The following is a 23,153-nucleotide window of genomic DNA, read 5'->3' as shown; positions in this document are numbered from 1 at the left end:
GATGCTAGGCGGTCAGAACGCCAAGCTGCTGCTCCACCACCTGGTCCCGGCTAGCTCCTCAGACTGGCCTAGTGTGTGGCCAGTCTGGAAAGGATAATGGGGGTAAGTCCTGAGTGGGCGGTGTTCTTGCACCTGAAGCAACTTACAAATGCTTTGTGACATCTGCCTCCAGGGAAAACAGAGAGGGGGATAGGCCATGGTTAAGGCAGTGATGCTGAAGTGGGGCTCCCTTGGGGGGATCCCTTGTGCTCCCAATTACAGCAGCACTTCCCCTTTTGTTTTCCATTCTGGGGAAACTTCCTTTTTGTGACTTATTTTTTAAAGCATTCACTATTAAGAAACTTTGAAAGCGAAGAGACACGCAAAGCGCAGGTGTGTGAAGAGCTCACTCACACCTGTTACCACTGGCAGGAGGCACGTGCGTGACGTTGGGAAACTGAACGGTGAGACACCCAGCCCCTCAGCCCAGGAAACGCAGGAGTGCCTGAGACCCTGGAGAGAAAAAGCAACGGCCAGGAAGGACGAAGACACTTGGCCCTGCAGGAAGACACGAGAGAAAAGAGCCCTGCCCAAGACACAGGCGGGTGGGACCCAGAGCGCCCTTCCCGGACTTGGGGACAAAGTCCTTGCGGCAGCACCAGCAGAGAATGCCCGAAGGGCAGACTGAGGGACACATCCCGAGCCCAGCTGACCTACAAGCCAAGGGGACACACACACTCACGCCCTTGGGATTTTCCTCTTCCCTGCACCTCCAGGGCCTCCCACGTTCACCTCAGGCCCAGGACTGCAGCTCTGTCAGAAACAAAACAGCCCAACACTCCATATTTCCAAAGAAAATTTTAAAACAGAGTCAAAAGAACGGAAATCAGTTATCTGTCCTCTTCCAGGGCAGGGAGAAGACCTCCTTCCCCACAGGTTCAAGACTATGGCTAGGTGGTGAGGAAGGCAGGCCTGGCACCCAAGCCTTGGGGAGACACAGAAAGGGCCCGAGCCAGGCACTCGGCCAGAGGCTAGTGCAGCCCTTGGGCCACAGGACCTGATGGCCACTGGGGCTACCAGTTCTGGATACAAGCTTTCATCTTCCCAGAAATGTCGTCTTTCTGTCTGCAGCAGTCGGCTAGAGAAAGGCTTCGGGAAGATGTGTGCCTGGGGCACCCGAAGGCAGCCTCTGACCCTACCTTTCTCCGTGGCATAAGCCTTACAACGCTGAGGAAAGGCCATAGGTTTGGCAACGGAGCCTTCAATGGTCTTCATCCCTATAGAGCTCGCTGGCTCTCAGGGTGACAGGAGAGGAGACAAACTAACTTGGGGAGAGTCTTGATCATTCACTTTCTCCCCCAACCTGACACACTTATATCCCGGGGCCACAGTTCAAGGCAAGACACACTCATATACACACACACACACACACACACACACAAATACACACACTTACTCACATCTCGGGAACCCAACTCAGGGAGCAGGCAGCTCTGGGTATCGCTGGTCTGATATCTGCCCACTCAGCATCTAACCCGTCCTAAAGCTCTTTCCAATCACTTCTATTTCCAGGTCTCATTTGGTGAGATGCTCCAGATTCCGCTCTGTCAGGCTGATCATAAAGGCACAGTGTAGGAAAGTCCCCTACTGGGATGGCCATTGCTCGGCAGCAGGGAAGGCTAAGGGGCCCGCAGCTGCCCAAGGCTGGTGTAGACATCCTCCGCTGCGCTCAGCTCCTCAAAGATTGGGATCAGGTTCAGCAACTCCGTGTCTGCCATGTCATCAAACCAAGACTGCACAGGCACCTGGAGAGGGAAAAGGCAGCGTAAGTCTCCCGACCGCCAGTGCTTCCCTCCCTTGCCCCAGACCCCCGGAGGCTGGCTGGTCCACCTGGGGTGGTGCCCTCCTCTGGTAAAGCCCATGGTTCCACCACCGTCCCCTTCTCCCTCCTCCTTCCAGGGCAGGGACTCTCCCAATCCCTGCAATGTGGGTGTATCTGGACCACTCACTGCATTCTCTGGGTGGAAGATGTAAGAAGCAGGCGAGTTGTCCAGAATGAGGGTTTTCCTCAGGTCCCTTCCCAGGCGGCTGAGGTCCTTGACATAGCAGCCCTGGTGAAACACACAGGACTCACGGAACAGGCGGGCCCGGAATACCCCACACCTGTCCAGCAGATCCGTCACAGGGTCAGCATACTGAGGAAAGAGAAGATGCTTTTTGTTTGGATGCAGTCCTGGTTTCCCCGTGGTATCCCGTGGACCAGCAAGGAGCTGCCACACCTGCTCCCGGTTCTTTACTCCCCTCCTGCCCCCAGGTACCTTGGCTAGGCTGGCAGTGAAGAGAACACATTCAAAGAGTTCCCCCATTCGTCTCAGGAACTCATCCACGTAAGGCCTCTTGAGCACGTACACCTGAGGAAAAGCACAAAGGCTTGTTGGAGGCATCCCTGTGACGGTGAAGCATCACAGCATCGATCACGGTCACCACCTACACAAAGAGCAGTAAGTAGGTTCAGACCTTACTCTGTCTGGGACTCCCACACCCCAGCCTCTGGGACCACCTGGCTGGAAGCCTTCTGCCCCACAGACCAGGGCACTAGCGTCACCTCCTCACCAGGCTTCTGCTGGCTCAGTGGTCCCAACCTTGACCCAGCTCAGGAAGAAACAGAAACACCTAATGTCCCGGGAGCCATCTTTGTTTCCGGCGGCGAACCATCAGCTGCCTCCAGAAACAAGTAATCAAGAATAGGCCTCACAGATGGAAACAGCCTATCCTGGATTACTTGAATCCAGCCACAGCCTCTGTGGGAGTTTCCTGTCCTTGGCTCTGACAGGACAGTTAGTCCAGGTCCCCATCAGGCAGGGTCGCAGATACTTCCTGAAACCTCATGCCCTCGCAGAGCTTCTCTGAAATGCACCAGGGGAAAGTGACTTTTTCCCCGCAGTGACCGCAGAGCTGACACCCTGCAGCATCTTGCTCTAGTGACCCCCCCATTTTGTGCTTGCCCCTGACAGCCACCCCTAACCCTGGTGTCCACCTTTCATAACCTTGCACATTACGGCCTAAAAGCTTCACTGGCTGCATGTCCCTCATGGGCCTGCTGTCTGTTGCTTCCCTGTCTCCACCCAGGTGTTCTCCTCTCATCCAGCCTACACAGGTGCTACTGGAACCACTCCTTCAAAGTTCTTTTCATCCAGCTCACTCCCTGCTCAAGAGTATGTGCCTGCCATGACTCTCCCTCCTGGAGATGGCCTGGACTGGCCATCGACTCACCAGACCCCTCCCAGCTCTGCAGCAGGAACCCTCTGCTCCAGGTAGCCACAACCGGGCCTCCTTTCACTTACCATTTCTTTAACCTTCAACAAGTCCCTCCCTCCTCCTGGCTATTCATCAAGCTTGGCATCCTCTCAACACTCTTTGCTGAAAATGCACCTTCTGCAGGTAGACACCTCACCCCCACCTCCGCTCATTTAAATGTCATCCCTTTTCCATTATTCACACCTTTCCTTGTTAGCCAGGAGTTCACAGTGTTTGAAGATACGCCTTTGTCTTTTATCTGTGGGTTCTGTGTATCTCTGTACCCTCAACTGGACTGTAAAGAGCTGCTGTGCAGAGTCCAGCACTGGGACTGGGAGAGCACCTCAGCGGGGAGGACGGTGGTGGGGTGAAGAAAGCTTCTAATGGACACAGGGTAGTGCTGACCACCCGTGGAAGCCTCAAACCCCATTTCCCTACAAGTAACTCTTCTATTTGACTATCAACACCACAGGATCCTTAACCCTGGACTGAGCAGGTTGTGTAGGGCCAGAGCCTCACCTTATTTAGATTCAAGCGCTTTTTGATAGATGGATACTGAGTATTTATTGTGGCAGAATCCAGTGTAGGGACCCCAAGGGGAGGGGAATTGGAGAAAGCTTTACAGAGGAGGAGATAGATGCCTGTTCTGGGGAGAAAGAAATTCACCAGCTAGATGGAATGGGTGGGCAGGGGAGGAGAGAAAACAGCTAGTACTGACTTCCTTGTCTGTAATAGGCAGATACACCAACTCTTCAGCTTTAGAGAAAATGTATTAAGTCATATAACAGCGCTGGTCACATTCAGTAGGGGCAGGGGAGATAAGTAAATGATAGCTATTACTACTATTAAATAATTTAATTTTAAACAGCTTGGCTGCAAAGAGAAAAAAGGTGACAGCTAGAGGGGGATGAGGGGCTGCATTTTTTAAGATGCGAAAGCCTAGAATGTGAAAGGTTACCAATAAAAACAGAGAGGCTGAAGTTACAGGAAAGGATCAAATGATGGAACACAAGCCCCGAGGAGCAGAAGACCCCGAGTTCCTAGGCTGGGCGTGGCCTGGCAGCAGCTCACCTGGTGAGTGGTCCCTTCGATCTCTACAGGCACTATGAAGTCAGCGTTGTTGATTGGCTGGAAGGCAGAGGAGTTAATGAGTCAGCTCGTGGGAAGGGACAAGAGCCCAGCCACACCCCAGTCCCCGCCACAGCCAGTGCTCCGCCCCCTGGGCGGGGTGGGGAAGGACAGATATCAGAGGCCCTAGGAAGCTCCTGCTGCCCCAACTAAGTGGCTCTCACCCAAGTACAGGCTGCGATACCCCTTCTGGTTTTCCCTACTTACCACCACCTGCAAATTCTACCTGAGCTGAGACAGTCTCTGGGCCTTCTTGAGTTAACAAACATCCTGATAAAATGGATAGGGGCATGGCCCAAGGTTGACTTAACCCCTCTTTTGTACCCCTGTACAGAGCCCTGGTGGCTGTGCTGTGACAGGGGGGCAGCTGTAGCCTGTTGTCAGTGACTGCGGAGAGCAGGAGGTCCCACTCAACATCATTCTCTGGTGGGGCCTCCAGGTATCTGTGATGCGACTGTGGCTAAATGCCAGAGGCCGGCCCTACTTCTGATCACTCTTCCATCATCAACTTTAGGCCACTTCACTGGCACCTGCAGTCAGGCTTCCAAGACAGCCCAGGATGAGTGTAAGAGGAGCTCCAGATGTCCAGTTACCTTAAAGGAGCTATGCACAAGGGTTTCATCCAAGTCAATGACCACACAGATTCTTCCTTGATCTTCCTCTGTCACCTCCGGGAGCAGACAGGTTCCTGGAATCTAAAACCAGAGCCAGGCTACTGAATCTGCCACCGAGAAAGACTAATTTCCCCCAACAGAACTCTAGGAAGAGCTGGGCCCATTGAGGAGATGGAAGCCCCCTACTTCAGCCCAAGAGAGGCGACACTTAAAGGCCAAGAGGTAGAGAAAGAAGAGACTGAGCTGGCTCCTTCCTTCAGCCTGGGACTGTGAAGTGATCCGGATACTGGAGATGGAGGCCAGAGCTGGTGATGGATACCAGCTGTCCCCCGCACAATCTAATGCCTTGCACATGGTGGGCCCTCAGCAAATATCTGGGACAAATAGCTTCCGAGGGCAGGGAGTTAGCCAGCCAGACACAGAGGAATGAGGGCATCACCGCATGGGGCATGGGGTTAGCAGGTATCACTGGGTGTTGGGGCTTCTGAGGACATACCCTGTGAGATTCACGTACCTGATAAAACTGGTACTGGAGACACTGGAGCAGATCCGACTACGGGAGAAAAGAAGGTGGTCAGTGCCAGCCCACTAATGCCTTTCCTGGCTGTCTAAAGCCCACTCAGGCCTGGAGGGGAATTTTCTCCCCAAGACCCCAGCCCCCTGGAAAGCTCTGACATGACAAAAGTGACTTTCCTTAAGAGCTGGGCAGGAAAGGGGCCAAAATCTTCTTTCCACACTAGGCCTGATGAAGGATGGAGAAGGAAGTGTCCCTGTTCTCAGCTGCCATTGGCTCTCCAAGGAACAGGGAACTCAAGCAGCTGATGCAGGGACACAGAGTCAGAGGCAGAATCAAAATCGGAACTCCTCACTGTGGAGGTTTAGCCTCTTGCTTAGTTCTGGAACCCAGGCTTCTCTTTGAGAACATGTGTTTTCTCCATCCTCCTTGGGGGCCTAGATTAGGGGGAGGTGCGCTGAGCCCCTACAAAACACAAGTAAGCCAATGTGAGCCCACACTGTGGGTCCTGAAATGGGAGGTAGAGTGCAGAGAGCTCAGAAAGCCTCTTCCCGCCTTTGGCTAATAAGTAAAACGTTATGATGTAACAACTAAGTGATCTTAATGGAAACCCTGAAGAAAAATTAAAATCCTAGCACTTAGAAAAACTTAATGTTGGCATTTTAGTGCATTTCCTTCAAGCTTGCTTTAGCAAGCAGTCTTTTTTCTTCATGATATATAATTTTGCATTCTGCTTTTCGACTTAATGTTGCAACTCAACACTCTTCCACATTGTTGTGAACTCTTAGTAAAAATTAACAGTTCAGTTAATACCGTCATGTTGTACTTCATTTAACCATTTTCCCCTTTTGGATAATGAGGTGATTTTTCACTGATGTACGTATCTTTAGCCTGGTTTTGAAAGAGAGTAAGGACAGCTAAACCTTGGTGTTTCAGAAAGAAGTACAAATGGCACTGGAGAAAGGAGGATTTCCGTCCCCCGCCTCTGAAATGCCAGACATATCTTCTGGTAATTATAAGAATCAAAGACACCCACACATTTCCAAATGTCTCTCACAGGTACAGGTGAGAGTGCTGCAAGGGGTTATCAAGAATGTGATAGAATTTCAATTCCTTGGTTCCCTGAAAGCCTAGTAACTTGGAAGGTATTTTTGCTTAGTTAGAAATAAAAAACAACAATCACAGGACTTACAACCAGAGAGATCTGAGTTCAAACCCTGATACTACCGTTTATTAACCATTAACTATTCAGAGGCTACATACACCCTCTGAGTCTGTTTCCACGTCTGTGAGTGGGAATCCTGTGGCTCTCCTTGCAGGGCTGCTATGGGTCGCATGAGACAATCTATGCAAAGCACCTTGCATGGTTCCTGGAACCTGGAAGGATCTGGACCGTGGGGCCCCTCAGAAACCACCAGTTTCTGATGGCCCACGTCCGGATGGCCCACACCACAAATGGGAATCAACAGGAAGATGGACCACTATGGGAAGGACGGAGGAAGGGCCTCCTCTGGGCTAGAGATCTTCCAACTCAGGCAAGGCTGCCCTGTCTCCCTGCCGTGGTTGCAGGGACCCCCCACTCGCTCACAGCAGTCCCGTCCTTGCTGGCATCACGCCACCCTGGATCCAGCTACCTTAGCAATGGTGTTGGCTTCCTCCTTGTATGCGGAGAGCTCAGTGGAGGAGCTTGACTGGCCAACATGCTGGGCGCGAAAACAGCAGAAAAGGGCCTTGAAGATGTTACGTCCACGAGGCTTCTTAGGAGAGGACTTGGAGACCAGGCCTAGAGTGGAGGGAACGACAGAGGCATTAACTACAGGGCGTCTGTCCACAAATACCCACCCCCGTGCTGTATCCCCTCTAGTTTATAAGCTCCACTGGGGCACAAGGCACGTGCTTGGCGAACAACCAAATACAGTCAACAGTGAAATGTACATGTTTATTCCAACATCATCTCTGTAAAGTAGAAACAGCAGGAATCCCCAGTCCCTGGTTTGGGAAATAAACTGCAGAAAACTTGCTCTTCATTCCATGGGGGTGAAGGGGCACTCAGAGATGGGGCCAGCTATAGAATCCACTTTGGTAGCAGCGCACTGAGGGAACCCTCCAAGGTAATTCACAAAAATCCTCCCTAACACCAGTTTCCAGAATACCACCCAGTCTAGAGAAGGGAGTAAGCTAGACCTCTTCAAGTCGGTGCAGCTACAGCCCTGTTCTGGGTCAGCTTCCTTCAATCAGTTAGTTGGCAGCACTGAGCCCAGACTAGAAAACAGAACAGCTTCAGCCCCAAGAAGCTACAAGCTTCGTTCACACCCTTGTGTCCATCCCACACTCCAGTCACTTTCCTTAACACTCCCTCCCCTCAAAGACCACAGGCATATCACTCTCTTGGGACACATACATCCAGCGCTGGGTTCTGGGTTGACGTCCCTGCTTCTAGGCTACAGCTGCTAAGTCCTGCCTTGACAATTTGAGCTTTGGAAATACAAAGCCATTTTAATAGGAGGCTTGGCAAGGCAGCCCCAGAAAGGCCAAGCCGATAGAAAAAGCTACAGGCATTTACAGGATCAACCAGAAATGGACTTCGGAAAGTCTTTTTCAAGTTCCTTTTATTATTATTATTTTTTTAATTGGAGTATAACTGCTTTACAATGTTGTTAGTTTCTGCTGTACAGTGAAGTGAATCAGCTATATGTGTATATACATCCCCTCCCTCTTGGACCTCCTTCCTCCCCTCCCCCCACCAAGTTCCTTTTATTTTAGAGGAACTGTTCCAGCAACTGTTGAGCAAGAGCAGGGAGCCAGGATGGGTACTGTGGCCAGGAGGTGGCGCCGCCCAACCGCTGCCAGAATGGTCCTCAGCCACAGGTCTCCTCTCCAGGAGCCAGGGCGGGGACAGGGCTTGGGATGAAGTCCACCCCACTCCGCTTTAAAGCACAGGGCAAACTCCTGTGCAGGGAAGTAAGTGCCAGACATGTCTCTGCCTTTATGTAGGTGCGGGGGAGAGACAGAGCGTGGCACTGAGGATAACCTTCCCCATGCTGTTGGGTTTAAGAAGGGAAAGGGGGGGCAATGTGGTGAGCCCCCCACCCCAGCAAGGCCAAGCTCCCTGGCTCAGTCCTCAGAGTACAGGCTGCACCTGCACGGAGGTGTCTCTGGCAGAAGAGGTGATGGGAGAGCCATTTAACACCCAGTTACTGGGCTGCCTGAGCCCCTGGAGAGGAGAGAAAACCAAACTCTGTTCCTGGGACCAAAGGTGAGGCCGCTGACCCTCAGTCAAGGGGCAGTCAGCACCGCCCCAGGACAACCGACTCAGCTCTGGCTCAACAGGAAGGCTGAGGGCTTCCTGCAGGTGCAGGCTGGGCACCCCAGTCCGTCTGGTCCAGCGCTCTCTCCTTCCCCTCCCTGGGTCGGGCAGATCCCTTGACACTGGTATGACCATTAGAAACCTTTTAGAAAATGTTCAGGCTTCCCCAGCAATTAGCCTAAAAACCTGGATATCACTCTCAAGCTCCTGGCCCTGCTGGAAAAATCAAGATTTCCAGGGACTGGGGATTTTGCCCTGAAGGAAAAAGTTGCGTTGCAGGCCTCGCCCAAGGCCCCTGAGTCCAGGAGACAAACTTGAGAGCAGAGCTCAGTACTTAAAGACAGCAAGACGAGAGGTTCCTCGGACTCTTTCCTACTCTGAATAATCTACCCAGAAATCGGAAGGAAAGGACAGCTTCTCCACCTGCCTGTACGGCCCACATTCAATTCCGAGCCCAGGGACGCAAGCAGACGCTGACACAAAGCTCCAAGACCAAAGCTGAACCATCTCTTTTCCTTTGGTTTATGGTTTCTTCACGCAGAACCACAATCAGAGGCTTAACCCGGGCACTGAGCCTTTCTTAAAAGGCCACACAGCCCAAGCCTTTCCTGAAGAGAGGCCATCAAGAACGCACTCAGCATCTTAGTGACAGACGCCATGAAGGCTGAGTAATCCTGAGAGGCAGGGGGTGAAAGGGGCAGCTGGCTGGGGCCGTGCAGAGGCCTCGCCGGTGCCCACTGCGGGAGGCCCAACAGGCAGGAGCGCTTCAGCCTCAGACAGGGAGCTTGGGAGGGGGCGGGGGCGCGCCTCAGCTCAGTTCGGACTCTGCAGGGGATGAGGTCTTCTTAAAACACAATGCGGCCAGGCAGCCCCTGGGCCTCAGAGACCACAGATGCCTTGACCCCGGGGGCAGGCGCTCGGAGCAGAGCAAAGAGCTGGGGCGCCTGGGGAGGGGACCCCAGACCCACAACAGCAAGGTCAGTACCCCAGATGTTCCTCACTACCCCCTCCCCCATTGGGGCCCCACTTCCCTCTGTCCTCCTCCAGGCTGTGTGTCCTCCTCACCTTTACAAACACTGCCACTGACAATCAGTGGCTGTCAGGGCCTCTTCGGCCTCCCCCTAACATGGAGGCCTCCTGACGGGGCCTGCCATGGCCTCAGCTGGGTACATTCACTGGCCTCTGGCTTCTGAGCAGCAGGTGCCCGTGACTCTGGCTGAGCGCATAACTCCGGGGCCTCCAGGGCCTTTGTCGCTTCTACAGAGCCAGGACCTGTGGAAGCCTTCGCTGGTTTGCAACCGCCCAGAAGAGTTAGAAACAGAAAGGCTCCCTCCCTTCCGAGGACAGGGAGGCGGGCTATGAGGAGCCGAGCACCTGAGGCAAGCCGCTCGGCCTCTCTGGGCCTTGCTCGTGTCTACTGAGCACCAGCGATGGGCCAGGCCTGTGTCAAGACACTTGACATCATTACTTCGTTTAATCCTCACTACAAACCCATTTCTAAGCACTAATCCCCCATTTCACAGAGGGGAAACGGAAGCATAGAGAGCTTAAGTAACCTGCTTGAGGTTACACAGGTAGTAGGACAGCAGAGCCAGGATCTGAACCCAGAGCCAGGGCTCTTAACAACTACTCTGTAGGGTCCCCTACAGCTCGGGCATCGTGTCCGATTACTCCTGCAACAAGTGGGAAGTGGTGGTGCACTCTTAAGATCTCTCAGGAGTGTGTGCCCTACTCCCCTCTAGGCTGGGCTGGTGAAGGATCAGTTTGGGGTCCAGCCCCCCTCCTTTGCTGTCCCCTTGGGCAGTCCATGAAAGGTGTAAGGGGTGAAATAGTACAAGGCTCCCTTCACCGCCACCCCGGCCCTGCACCTGCTCTGACTGGCAGATACCTCTGGGAGATCAAGAGGACAATGGGGTGGGGGGGAGCTGGAGCCAGGAGCTTTGGTCCAAGATCCACTTTGTTGAGTGGGTTTAAGGATGAGGGGATACACCCAGAGAGGGATCTGAGACTCGTATCAAAGAGCCTTTCAAAGGACTCCTTTCAACCAGCGCTCAGCACTGTGTCCGTGACAGCCAGGTGCAGGCCACCCCCATCCCTCCGTGTGTGATGGGAAGGGGCAGTGGCCCCCTCCCCGGGAGAGGAACACTGGCACAAGAGGATTTACAGGCCGGTGAGGATTTCATTGCACAGGTTTCCCCAGTGAGGAAGGGCAGGATTCCAGTGGGTACCACATAGCTCCATTACTGATGTGCACCTGTTCTCCCTGCTCCGAACATCTGGTTTGGAGCTGAATATCGGAAAGGACCAGCACAGACCTAACGGGGTTGTGGGGGGGGAGCTCTGGCTCAAGAAGAAAGTGCGCAGGTTGCTGAGAACAGGGAAGCCAAGCCACCCCTTCAGCTCACTGCTGCGAGGCTTCCTACTGAGGCAGGATGTGAAGAGAAGGGGGGATGTGGGAGGTATTCCCCCCTCCCCCTCCCTCCCCCTCCCCCCAGGATCACCTGGGCTGGGGTCCAGGCTCTGCCAGTTACTACTCAGCCACACAGCCTCTTTGAGCCTTAGTTTCCTCATCCGTTAACCGGGATAACAGCAAGACCACTCTCCTGATAAACAAGACTGAACACAGTCATGCGCTGTGCAGACTAAACTTAAATGCCATGCTCATTTTAATATTATCTAAGGGGAGATGACCACTCCTTGGCAACACTGTGGCCACCCACCCAGCATGTGGCTGAAGCTCAAGAACAGAAGATGAGAAAGGTGCCAGAGGAACTCTGATCGTGAGCAGGTTTCAAAAAGTCAAAACCACCCCTATACCTTCTCCCACATCCACTACAAAACTTGTTTTCCAGTTGCAAACTCCTTGGCTGGTCTCTGCAAGTAACAGGAAAGCAGGTGAGGCTGTTCCACCTGAGACAAAGAATGCCCTCTCCCCTTGCGTCCACCATCACTGGCCCCCAAGAAGCACCAGGTTGGGGATGCTATTTGCCTCTGCCTCTTAAGAAGCTTGTGCACCTACATGTATGCGTGTACACACACACGCGCGCACACACAGATGAAGACTGGCTTTGCCTGGACAACACTATTTTTAACCTTCTTCTGAAGGTCAGGTTGAGATATCACTGTTGCCAACAACACAGCTTTGTGTCCCAGCAAAGGAACTCCTCACACATCTGCCTGGGATTCGGCAGAAGGCAAGCTCTCAGGCTGTAGGATTTTAACAAGCCCATTCATGTAGAAGGATGCTTTCTTGGTTCATCTCTCAGAGTACTTCTTTCTCCACCATCTCTTATTCCCCTCACAGCAAAGGATTTAGTCTGGCTATCACTATAAAATGGCCTCCCGGAGGGGCCTCCCTCCCCTTAGCTTTTGGAGGAAGGAGAGTATTTGGAGCATTTCTGGCCTTTCTTGGCCAGCTGCCTGGGCCTTGCAGCCAAGATGCATCTGATTGGGGCTCCCCGTGGAGAGGAGTCCTCCCAGGTCCTCAGCAAGGGGCATCTGTGCCTTGGCTAAGGACAGGCCCTAAAGCGCCAGGTGGACAGAAGGGCTCTTGGACCATCAGGTGAGTCAGCAGGGGAACAAGGAGGTGAGAGATGCCTAGACATCCCCCACACAGGAAAGACTGGAAGCCAGAGGCAGGGTGTACCAGCTTCCACAGTGCTCAGCTGCTGACTCTGCTCTCCTCAGGTGACAAGGCAGGGGGGGCCTCACCCAGCTCGGCACCAGTTCCCGAAGTTCCAGAGAGCAGCTGTGAAGCTGACAGCGTGGACTTTCAAAAAGTAGTTTTAGCCACGTTGTTTGGCTCACACCAGCATGTTCTACACTAGCGCCCTCCCCGCGACCAGCAGCCAGGCCGTCCTACCTACGCACACGTCTCCGTTAGTTCCCCTTCCCTGGACAGGACAGCTTCCTGCCTCTACCTCTCTTCTAAGAGAGGAGGACTTCTTTCAGTCCTGGGTCCTTAATGCCACTTGTGGGGTGAGGGTGGGGGACCCGGTCACTCGCTGCCTTGCCTGCCTTTTCCCTGCCTCTCCAGCAGTCGTCACTGATCTCAACATAGGGCCTCGACTTCAGGACCTTCCCTCAAGAAGCACTCAAGTTTGGGAAGCAGGGGATCCCTGGCAACTTCTAAAACAGGATCAAGATACTCTGTCAATTTCCAAATCAGCCTTTAAAAGAGTTATTGGCAGAACACCCTCCTGGGCAGCTGTAACATATTTTAGAAACATGCTGGGGCTGGGGGTGGGTTCCCAGAAGCAGCAACAGGCCCTGGACCAGAGCAGTTTCCTCACGGATACGTCAGCAGCAGGCTCAGCCCCCAGCCCCACACCAGAGTGCTCTTGGTGGATGTCAGGAAGTGATCTGATGGCTCACAGCAGCAGCAGGGATAGACCTGAGATGCCATCCAGGAAAACCCAAAGGGCTGGACCCTGCCCTTGTTTTACTGTATGCAATGCCTGCTAGAGCAGAGATGTCATCGTGGGGGACTGGAAGCCATACTTGCCCACCTTGAGCCTCCCTCTTGCCCTAAGGAGGTGCGGAGCTAGCTCCTATGGGAGGCCGGGAGGCTAAAAGAAACCTGCCAGCAGGACACAAACACCCTCTGAGTGGCTGTTTCAGCCCCTCTCTTGGCTCTCTGCCTGATTCCTGAAATGCTTGGGTCTGGTGAAAGACCTGAAGAATCTAGTGCCTCTTTCCTCTCCAGCTAAGAAGCCTGCTTTAGGTGACATATGCATGAGAGTGCGATGGAGAAAGAAGAACGAAAGCTCAGGACAAAGCAAGGGACCTCAACAGTCTCTCCTCTGACCAGTGAATGACAGAGTGGTTACACAGGTGCCATGGACTTAGGCTTAAATCCTGGCTCTGCCACATGTAAAGTGTGTGGCCTTGGGCCTCAGTTTCTTCATCTGTAAAATGGAAAGACTAACATTACCTATTACATAGAGCTGTGAGAATTAGAAGGCGGTCTGGGTGTGTCCTGACCCTAGTAAAACGCTCAGTAAATCTCAGCTGCTAGTCATTCAGTACAAAGCACTTTCATACCTTTATCTCAGTCTCAATCTCAAAATGTTCACATTGAAAGAGACCACAGAGATTTCTTCTCATTCCAGAGGTCACACAGAAGTAGTGGCAGGGCCAATCCTGGGAAATGGCCTTTTCCAGGACTCCACAAAAACCAATCACAGTCACACACACTCACACACACACACACTCGTTGAGGGTGGCCCACCAGTTCCTTCCTTCCTTCCTCTCATGGCTGGCCCCCGCAGAAGGACTGGAAGCAGCCTGCCAGGGAGTCTGTCCCACCTACAGGGTCACTCACCTACTCCTCCCACACCCCAGCTGCACCTGGGACTAGCCCACCAGGATAGGTGTGTCCACTGAGAGAGCACTGAGCTGGTCGTCAGGAAGCCTGGCTCTTGCCCCACTTCAGCCTCTCAAGCAGCCTTGTGGTCTCACCTAAGGCACCACCACCCTGGGTTGTTTCCTCACAGGCCAATCAGGAAAGGTCTACACTGCATGGTCCCTCACAAGGTGGCTTCAGATCCCCTGAAGTTTGAACAGGCACTCTAAAAAGTGGAATGCACAATGCAAATGAGAGGCAGTGCGGGCCAGCGTTAGGTTTGACTCTGAGCCAGTCCTAGCTGACATGAACCAGCCACGTTCCTGTGGACAAGGTGCTTGGGGTTTCTCAGCGGAAGTTTTCCTCACTTGTCAAGTGGGGATCATTCCTATCTCACAAGGTCATTGTGAGGCTCAAGTGAGACACTATCAATAGATATAAAAGGCTAGGGCAGTGCCTGCCCCACAGTGAGTGCTCTATAAATATCACGGTGATCATTACTGGTAAGCGGGGATCACTACTCTGTCCATTCACACTCAGAAAACTTTTGGACTCCCCTTTAGGAGCCACAGGATCTTTAACAAACAGGAAAACTGGATCCCTCCAGGGACTCCTCTTGCTCAGGGCTGAACAGGCAGCTGGGGCCACTGCTGCGCTCACCTGGCTCTTCTCCAGGGACACCTGTCAGAATCACAGGGAGCATTTGGAACACACGGATGCCCGGCCCACCTGCTCATGCTCTGATTCAGTAAGACCCAGGTGGGGTCTGTATTTTTAGTAAGTGTCACAGGAGTTTCTGATGTGTGTCCCTGGCTGAGAGCCAATGTCTAAAGGTTGCCAGTGGTCCCTGTGGCCCCTTTCCCCACCACATCTCACTGGCTCAGTGTCTCTGCAGGTCTCAGGGGACTTGCATCCCAGAGCCTGATTTTCCTTTCTAGGGGCACTTGCTCTAATCTATCACAATGCAAAAGACCCAAGCCTCCTGTCTCTTCCTGCAGGTCCCTGTTCCTGGGAGGAGGGGCCCTAGCCCCATTCTGCCATGGAGGCAGAAGAGCTAGGACCCATGTCCTGGGAAGGCACTTCCACACACCTGCGGTATGCGCTCTGAGCCTTCCCATGAATCTGCTTGGCTCTCATTGGGGTTCGGGCCACATTTGTTCCCTGAGAACTGTGTAGGTGGGAAAGAGCAAGTTCTACAGGATGCAAAAACTATTCATATGTCAAGAGAGAAAAAGAAGGTATTGAATAAAAAGAGGATAAGAGCAAAGCCTGATTTGGGGTGGGGGGTAGGGTGGGAGGGGGGACTAGGAGCACCTGGGAAAGGAAAGGAAATGCCAGCAGGTCCACTGAGAGATCAGGTTTAAGGCAAACCCTTAGAACAGCTGACGAATATAAAACAGGACATCCTTGCACCTCCTGCCCAGAAGGCCGTGTGCTCGTTGGAGTACCCATTCTGTAATAACAGACCTGGTGCGGACACACTCAGACCTGAAGGGCTGGGCACTCTGCCAGACAAAGAAACTCTGTTCTATTTGGCCTCTGGTCCAGAGAGGCTTCAAGTTCTAAGTCAACCTCTCCACTTTGATTTCTACTAGTTCCTTCAGAAGATTTGCACGTTAATAAGCTCATCTGCATCCCAGTTGGGAACTATTCCTCCATTTCAGAAGAGGGAGGGAATCATGACAGAGCCACACCCAACCCCGTGTCCGCAGGACAAGTGAGTTAATTCTGTGCTTCCCGGGCTGGCTGGCCTGAGACAGGGTGAAAAGCAATTTAATGCTGAGTTTGTGCTTTCTCAAGGTTATACCCCAAAACCACAGCAGCAAAGACATAGCTTAACATCTATTTCTCTTCAAAACCCCAGTTTCTTTTTCTTTCCTTGTTACTAGCATTCCTTAAAGAAATCTGAATCTCAGTGGGTTCTTTAACTCTCAAAACAAATGCAGACGGTAAGAGAACGCAGCACACAGTTGTCTCAAGTCTTCATTACATCCACTTCTGAGGGGCCGAGCAACTGCTCACAAGGTTTAGACTTCAGAGACTCTTCACAGGAGGTGCATGGCTCCCTGGCCTCCTCCCATCCCAGATGCCCAGGCGCCAGGCAGGAGGGCAATAAGCCCCAAGGCACGTGCTACTCACATAAAATCCCATCCTATGTAACAGGGGCACAAAGAAGGGGTCTGTGCAGCAAGGCTGTTTGCAAGTCTCAGAGGGTGATTCTTCCAGAAGGCCTAAGCCCTCACATCAGTGTCCCCTCTGACCCCCGGCCACCTGTCTTTAACAATAAAACCCACATGACCGTGTGCTATTTGCACTATGTCCTTGGGGGAATGGAGGAGAACCGGAGTGGTGGTCTAGCTGTCTAAAAAGGAAGGACGTTAACATTTATCAATTATCTGCTAAGTACAAGGCATTGGAGAAGTGTAGAGACCGATACCCCTATTTTATAGATAACTCACTCAGAACAGTAAAGTGATTTGTCAAGTCTCACTGCAAATAGGGAAAGCAGGGATTTGCATCCAGGCCTGAGGCAACCAATTTTGCTCCTGGAGCAATTCTTCTGAACACTTCTAACTGCTGCACCTGCCTCCCAATCCCCTCTTCACTCTGAGAGACAAACTTCCCAAGACGGTAATAAAAGACAATAACCCAACTTACCCAAAAGCTAGGAGGAAGAAAGTTGAGGAGAAGGGGAAGAGATATATACTTACATATAAATACGTATTGTCTTTCTCTTGCTTAGTTATGAGCACATGTATTAATTTTCCACAGAAAGGCTGGGAGCATCAACTCACCTTGGCTAGAAACGTGACTTCTATCGTATTTACCATGTTAACAAAGTCCTTGATCATGAGGGATTTGGAAGGTCCCACCGAGAGCACGAAACGGGACCTCTCTTCCACCCAGTTTCTTTAAGACCCCTATAGTTGAGAAGGAGGAGACAGGATTCAGGGACACTACCACCCCTTGCCGTCTCTCAAGGGGTTTTCACAGCAATTCCTGAGTCCTGGTCCGTTGCAAGCTCTGCAAGTCAAACTCAGCAGCAGAACTGCAAACTCCCAGTCCCGGGATGGTGGGCATTTACAAACGTTGTTGCTGAGTTAGCAGGGCTCCCTTGGGTTGCTTCGGGAGAGAGCAAACACAAGCTTAAGTCACCACACAAGCCCCTACCTCACTCCAAGATGGGGGAACAACTCCAAAGGAGACAGAGGAGCGAGCCACAGCGGCCACAGAGGCCAAGGCCGAGACTGCGCAAGGAGGGGAGAGGAACCAGTGGTGGGGGAGGAGCCATCTATAAACACACACCCTGGATGCTCACAGAACAAGCTGAGGAAGAAAGCCCCAGGGAGACTGAGACTTGGTCTAAACTTTTCAAGTTAAGGGCCTAGCTACAACCACAGTGAAAGGTGTTTAAGCTTTTACGTGGGAGCGTAAAGCAGAATTTCTCCCTTATGGGGAGAAAGCAAGAGTTAGAAAAACCTGCCACCAGCCTAATTCTTAGGGATGGTCAGCTACCAGAACCTGCCGTTCTGTTCTACATGTGAAAAGACAACCCAAGGCATCATCATCCACTCCCTGAAAGGAAGGGACGTCAGGCCTCACAAAACAAAACAAAAAAGGTCCCAACTCCCCCAGAGGGGCTGTGGGTCACTCAAGCGCTGGAGGAGCTTGCCTCCACCCTCTCGTTTCACACTGGGAGGTTATAAGGTGGGCCCATTTCCCTGGCTTCTCCCCATCTAACCTCAAAGCCCGAGGCACAATCTCCCAGCAATGGGGCGACACCGTGACACCCTCGTATGGGGCTGCAATAAATGGCCTTTTTCTGGCCAAACTGATATTAACTTTTCTTTTTTACGTTGGTATCGTACACAACCCTATTCTTGCTGTACCAAGAAGCCATTTCACCCATCTGTTTGGGAAGATGATCCAATTTTGGTCCTTTTATCATCAATGCTTTCAGCAACTTTGTTTGTTCTACTTCCCCTACTGTAATTACTTTTGAATCATCAACACACCCAGCCAGCCTTAAAGCTCCCAGAACAGAATGCTAAAAAAGAAAAAAAAAACCTGCAATGGCAAACAACTTCACTAAAAAACCGCCCATGATAGGAGCAATTTGTATTCTTCTAGAAATTTACTGATTAATAAACTGCCTCAGTACTCCTTCCCCTTTTTCCAAAGGGAGGCAGAGCCTAGAAATGGGACACTGTGAGGAGGGGAGAGGGCACGGAACTCCAAAGGAGCTAAATAAAACATCTGCTCCCCACCCCTACTTTTATTTTATTTTATTTTATTTTTTTTAAAGATGCAGGATTTGTTTGTAAGTGATGAGGGATTCAGAAAGTTGGCTTGCTTGTTGCTGGGTGCCCAAGCAGCCTAGGAAGAAAGTATGTCTTCTCTGGAATGCAGTCAAATTACACGGGGGGAGAGAGACCCCCAAGCTGTCGGCTTGAGAATTCAGATTCCTCCAGGGATAAGTCTGAAGGACAAACCACACAAAAAACGAAAAACGTAACTCTAAGAAAAATCCAACCAACATCAGCAGCTGAACACTGTCAAGAAGCCAGCTGCTTGCTTTCTGCTGTCATCTATTCTGTTCCCTACCACTTGCCCTGGTGGAGGAAACTTCCAACTCTAATTTGTAAGCTGTCCCTTCAGAAGTCCAGCTTCTGAAAAAAAAAAAAAAAAAGAAGTCCAGCTTTCCCTCATTCCTGGTGTGGTCCCCTCACTGGGAATGCACCCTCCTGAGCCCCTACAGGAGGAGAGGACCAGAGTAGGGAAGCTCAGGACTCTTCTTCCCCTTCTCATCAACACTGCCCCCTCTGGAATCCTTCCACATCCACATTTCTTCATTTCTGGCTAGCATTTGGAGTCCCTTCCTGGGATGAGGTTAGGAAGAGAGCGGGAAGAATCAGGAGTTAAGTCATAAACACAGAAAAGCCTCCCCTCTTCAGCCCTCAGCACAGCTGAGCAGCCAGTAGAGGGGTGAAGTTGCAGCCTGGTTAGTGATGCAGTCAGGAGAGCAGGGGGTCAGGGTCTTTTGCGGGGGTTGGGATCTGAGCAGGCAAGGCTTATTGAAAGTAGGGCCAGCGATGCAGGAAACACACACTACACCCCGCCGCCCCCCCCCCATTGCACCGGGGAATTAGGGAATGGCTGAAACCACCAGGCCAGCCCGTTTGCCCCTAGGCAAGTTGGGGGAGCTCCTTGGGACCGGGAACCCCTGAAATAAGTGATCTGCTGACTAATGTTGCCAAATACGGGGATGTGGGGCTATACCCAGGCTCCACAGCTGGCCCCCCCGCCAGGCTCTAGGCCTCAATATGTTCAAGTGCAGCACTGGCCCTTCTTGCCCTGTTCTGGGGGGGTTGAGGGGAAGGGCAGGGACGCTCCGAATTTGGGCCCAAGAGCGTGATCTCCCCAGCCTCAGGCCAGGTGGCCCCAGTCTGGGAAGTTCTCCAGAAAAAAACAACGCTAGTCCTTACTCCCCGCGGAAATTCTGTCCACTATTTTAGACACATTCCTCAAGGCCCGAAGAAGAACGTGGGGGAGGGGAAAAGAGTTTCGGGGCCTCCACCGTGACCAAACTCAAAGATCCCACCCTCAGGCCCCAACCTTTCCCCCGCCCCCAGGAGAGGCCTCGGCCTAATCACCCTCCGGTCCCCAAACCCGCCCCAGAAAGGGCCCGCGACCCCCCTTGTGTCTCCACCCGACCCGCAAGAAGGCAGGGGCCGCGAGCCGCTGCCCACGGAGAACTCGCACTTTTTCGCGGCGCGATTCAGAAACACGCCGGGTCTGATGCCATCCGGCGAATTATGTAACCAGGGACACCAATCTCGGGCTAAACAAACGCGGCTCTGTGTGTGCGGCGGCGGCCCCGGGGAAGCGCACCGGGGCAGGGAGGGGCTCCGGCCGGGCCTCGGGGTCGCGCTTGTTTGCTCAGCAAAAGCAGCAGGAGACGGCCGGGCGAGAGTCCCGCGCGCCGAGGTCCCAGGCCGAGCGCAGGGCCGCAGGCGGACCAGATCGGTCAGCTAGAGCTCGGCCCCTCCCCCACCGCGGCCGCCCCCGCCTCCGGGCGGTGAACTTGGTCCCAAGTCCCGCCGGACACCGTCACCGACCGCTGCCTGAGCAGCCTCGGGCTTGGGGGCGGGAGGAGGGGGCTGGGAAGTGCTGGACTCCAGTCCCGGCTCCATTCTAGCTCGGGATCGCCCGGGACCCCCTCGTTCCCCTCCCCTCCCCACCTCTCTCCCCGCGGTCCTGGGGCAGCCGCGCGCTCTGGTGCGGGAAAGTGACGACCCCACCCCCCAACTCTGGAGAGGATGGGCGCCTCGCGCTGCGAGCGCTTACCCCTCTGTCTCTCTGCCCGGGGGGAGGGAGTGCAAGACAGAGTGACAGCTGCGCGGATGACGCCCCTCCCCCTCGGGCGCTGGGAGCCCGGGGCCCCGCGCAGCCCTCCCCGGGGCCTGAGTGCGCACCAGGTCGCAGGGGCGGATGGAGTAGGGGGTCGGGTCGGAATCGCCCACTCTGAGCCCCGGGAGATCTGGGGCCGAGACTCGGGTTCTGGGCTGTGCTAGCCCCCTCCCCGCCCAGGGGCGCCGCAAAGTTTTGGGAAGTTGCTGCCCCTACCTTGCTTGGTGAGCACCAGGGCGTCTTCCCTCCGCGCCTGGGTGATGATGGAGCCGTGTTCCATCTAACAATCCCGCGGGCCCGGGCTGGCTGGGCGGGAGGACGCGCGGGCGCACAGGCTGGGCTGGGCTGGGCTGGGGGGCCTGGGCGGGGGCCCGCTCCGGCTCCGGCTCCGGCTCCCGAGACTCCGACTCCCACTGCTGTTCACATCCCTGCTCTTGTTCCTCCCCTGGGCCGGGAAGGGAGGCGGCCTGTACGGAGAGCGGGAGGCCCGGGCAACGGCTCCCCCGGTTGCCCCCGGCCCCGATCCCCCGGCGGCAGCTCCGGGCTCCTCAGTTTGGGTCCAACATGGAGAATCCGGAGCGAAAACAAGAGGAGGAAATGGGACACGGGGCGGTTTCCAGGCTCCCCCCCTCCCCTCCGTACTCCAGATAAACAACCCGCGGCTGCAGCGCCCACCCCCGCGCGCCTCCAGGATCTCAACCCGGCCTCTCTACAGCCAGCTGGCGCCTCCCGCTCCGGAGCACCGTCCTAGGCCCCGGGATCCTCCACCTGTGAGCGGCCCGGGTTGCGGAACATCCAGAGCTTTGCAATTTTGTTACGGAAAAAGCGAATCCCCGAGGGGGGTGGGGTAGCGGGCGGGCAGGCTGGCAGGGGAGACTTGAAACCGCTCCGGCGTTCCGATTGGCCCTCTCCGAGAAAAGGGGCGTGACCCCTCCTTACTATGCGGTGCGAAGACCCAACAACATTCCAGACGCTACGGCCACGCCCCCGGGCCACTCCCCCCTCGCCGGGCTGCGGCCTCCCAGCCTCCTCGGCCACACCCCCTTCCCAACTACTTAAAAGGACACTCCAAAGCTCACGTTTCCCTACTCTGTGCTGGGGTGTTCCCGTCTGTGCGGTTCTACGTGGGTAAGGTAGAATGGTTCCGCCCTTCCGGTAATCGAGCAAGCCGCGAAGCCTAACTCAGGTCGGGCCAGGATGAGAGAGAGGGTTCGGGCAGTTGTTTTACTTTCTACTTGGCGCTCGAATTGTGGACCCACTGTTTCACATAAGAGTACAACCATCGAACCCTGAAAGGGATGTGTGTGTGTGTGTAGGTGGACTCAGGACCTCAGAGAATGAGAGCTGGAACTGACCTCGGGATGGTCTGACCTCCCGCCCGCCCCACTTCAAATGAGACATAAGGAGCCAGGCTTTGCTCAAAGCCACTCACTTATTCCCATTCAAGACTTCCCCTCTTTCTTCCCCTCCTCCCAATCCAGCCCTGCCCGCTTCGCTCCCCCTCCCTCACAATCCTAGCCTCAGTTTAGATGGATAGAGGTCTTTAAGGGTAGAGCTTCAGCTTTGTGGGCTCTTGCTGCCCTCCCTGCTTGCTTTTAGGCCCCAGGCACCCTTTGCTGGCTATGGCTCCTGGGCTCTCGTGAGCCTCCTGCTCAAGATGCTCAAGATACTAGGTGAGGGATATACGTTTGTTCCCAAGAAGTGGGAGCTCCAGAAGGGCAGGTTTCAGCTCAGTATCAGGTCTTTTCCAGTGAGCACAGCTGTCCACAGGTGACATGGGCTGCCTTGGGAGAAAGGGAGCTGTTCAAGTCAAGGCTGGTGAGAGTAATGTCCAGTGAGATTGCACTGGGTGACTTCTGAGCTACTTCCAACCCCGATAGTTTATGATTCAATGGAACTCACCCTGCCAAGGAAGGAACTTTCAGGAAGGTCAGGATTTCTCTGGTCCCTGGGGGGGGGGGGGGGCAGCTGATGGCCTTCCTGCTGCAGTTCCCATTGCCCAACATGCACCAGGTCTCACTGGGGGTTGGAGGACAAGCAAGCGGGTCACATCTTAACTCACCAGGAACTGTCAAACACCTGCTCCCCATGAGGACAGGTGAGGTTGTGATGTGTATGTGCCTGTGTGCCTTCACAGTGCTCACGTGCACCTGTTCCTTCTGTTCCTACACATACATACATAAAACCTTTTTATATAACACCATTTTAATGGAAATGTAGTTTTTCCAAAATGAAAGTAGCTGGTACAGAAGATCTGAATGATGCTTATGTAACTTTAAACACTGAGTTTGGGTAGATCCTAATTCATTAACAGAAGGGGAAAGGGAGGAGTTCTCACATATTTACCTCCCATCTTTGTCAAAAGGTCATGAATAGAAAAGGATTTTTGAGGTAAATCTTTAATAGGTTGCTAGGGGGCCTTTTGGGGCCCTCCCCCCACCCTCTAGTGGGGTAGTTCAGCTGCTGCGGTGGGAGGAGGGGGGAGTGCAGGCAGGAGCTGAGGACTGAGGATTGAGGAGTACCTGCTCACCCCACCCCTCCCATCCCACTCTGTAGTGT

General features: G+C 53.6%; 1 protein-coding gene across 1 annotated transcript; it reads right to left on the bottom strand.

Moving 5' to 3' along the window:
- Nucleotides 1–822: 822 nt before the first annotated feature.
- Nucleotides 823–21,386, bottom strand: CTDSP2 (CTD small phosphatase 2). The gene is made up of 8 exons (XM_007179710.3): nucleotides 20,811–21,386; nucleotides 7,167–7,315; nucleotides 5,533–5,571; nucleotides 4,998–5,099; nucleotides 4,348–4,404; nucleotides 2,298–2,390; nucleotides 1,989–2,174; nucleotides 823–1,784 (listed from the first exon to the last, which is right to left on the bottom strand). The coding sequence occupies exons 1-8, from the start codon at nucleotides 20,872–20,874 to the stop codon at nucleotides 1,659–1,661; spliced, it is 816 nt and encodes a 271-aa protein (XP_007179772.2). The 5' UTR covers nucleotides 20,875–21,386; the 3' UTR covers nucleotides 823–1,658.
- Between the last annotated feature and the right edge of the window lie 1,767 nt (nucleotides 21,387–23,153).

Source organism: Balaenoptera acutorostrata, chromosome 11 (assembly GCF_949987535.1).
Source record: "Balaenoptera acutorostrata chromosome 11, mBalAcu1.1, whole genome shotgun sequence".
NCBI classification, from domain to species: domain Eukaryota; kingdom Metazoa; phylum Chordata; class Mammalia; order Artiodactyla; family Balaenopteridae; genus Balaenoptera; species Balaenoptera acutorostrata.
Note: the sequence above shows the minus strand (reverse complement) of the source record. Positions and strands in the feature narration are given on the sequence as shown.

Coding starts and splice junctions, on each gene's coding strand:
- CTDSP2 (XM_007179710.3), bottom strand. CDS start 20,874: ATGGAACACGGCTCCATCATCACCCAGGCGCGGAGGGAAGACGCCCTG. Junction 2,175..2,297: donor TCACTGCCAGCCTAGCCAAG/GTACCTGGGGGC, acceptor CTCTTTCCTCAG/TATGCTGACCCTGTGACGGA. Junction 1,785..1,988: donor TCTTCCACCCAGAGAATGCA/GTGAGTGGTCCA, acceptor TTCCCTCTCCAG/GTGCCTGTGCAGTCTTGGTT.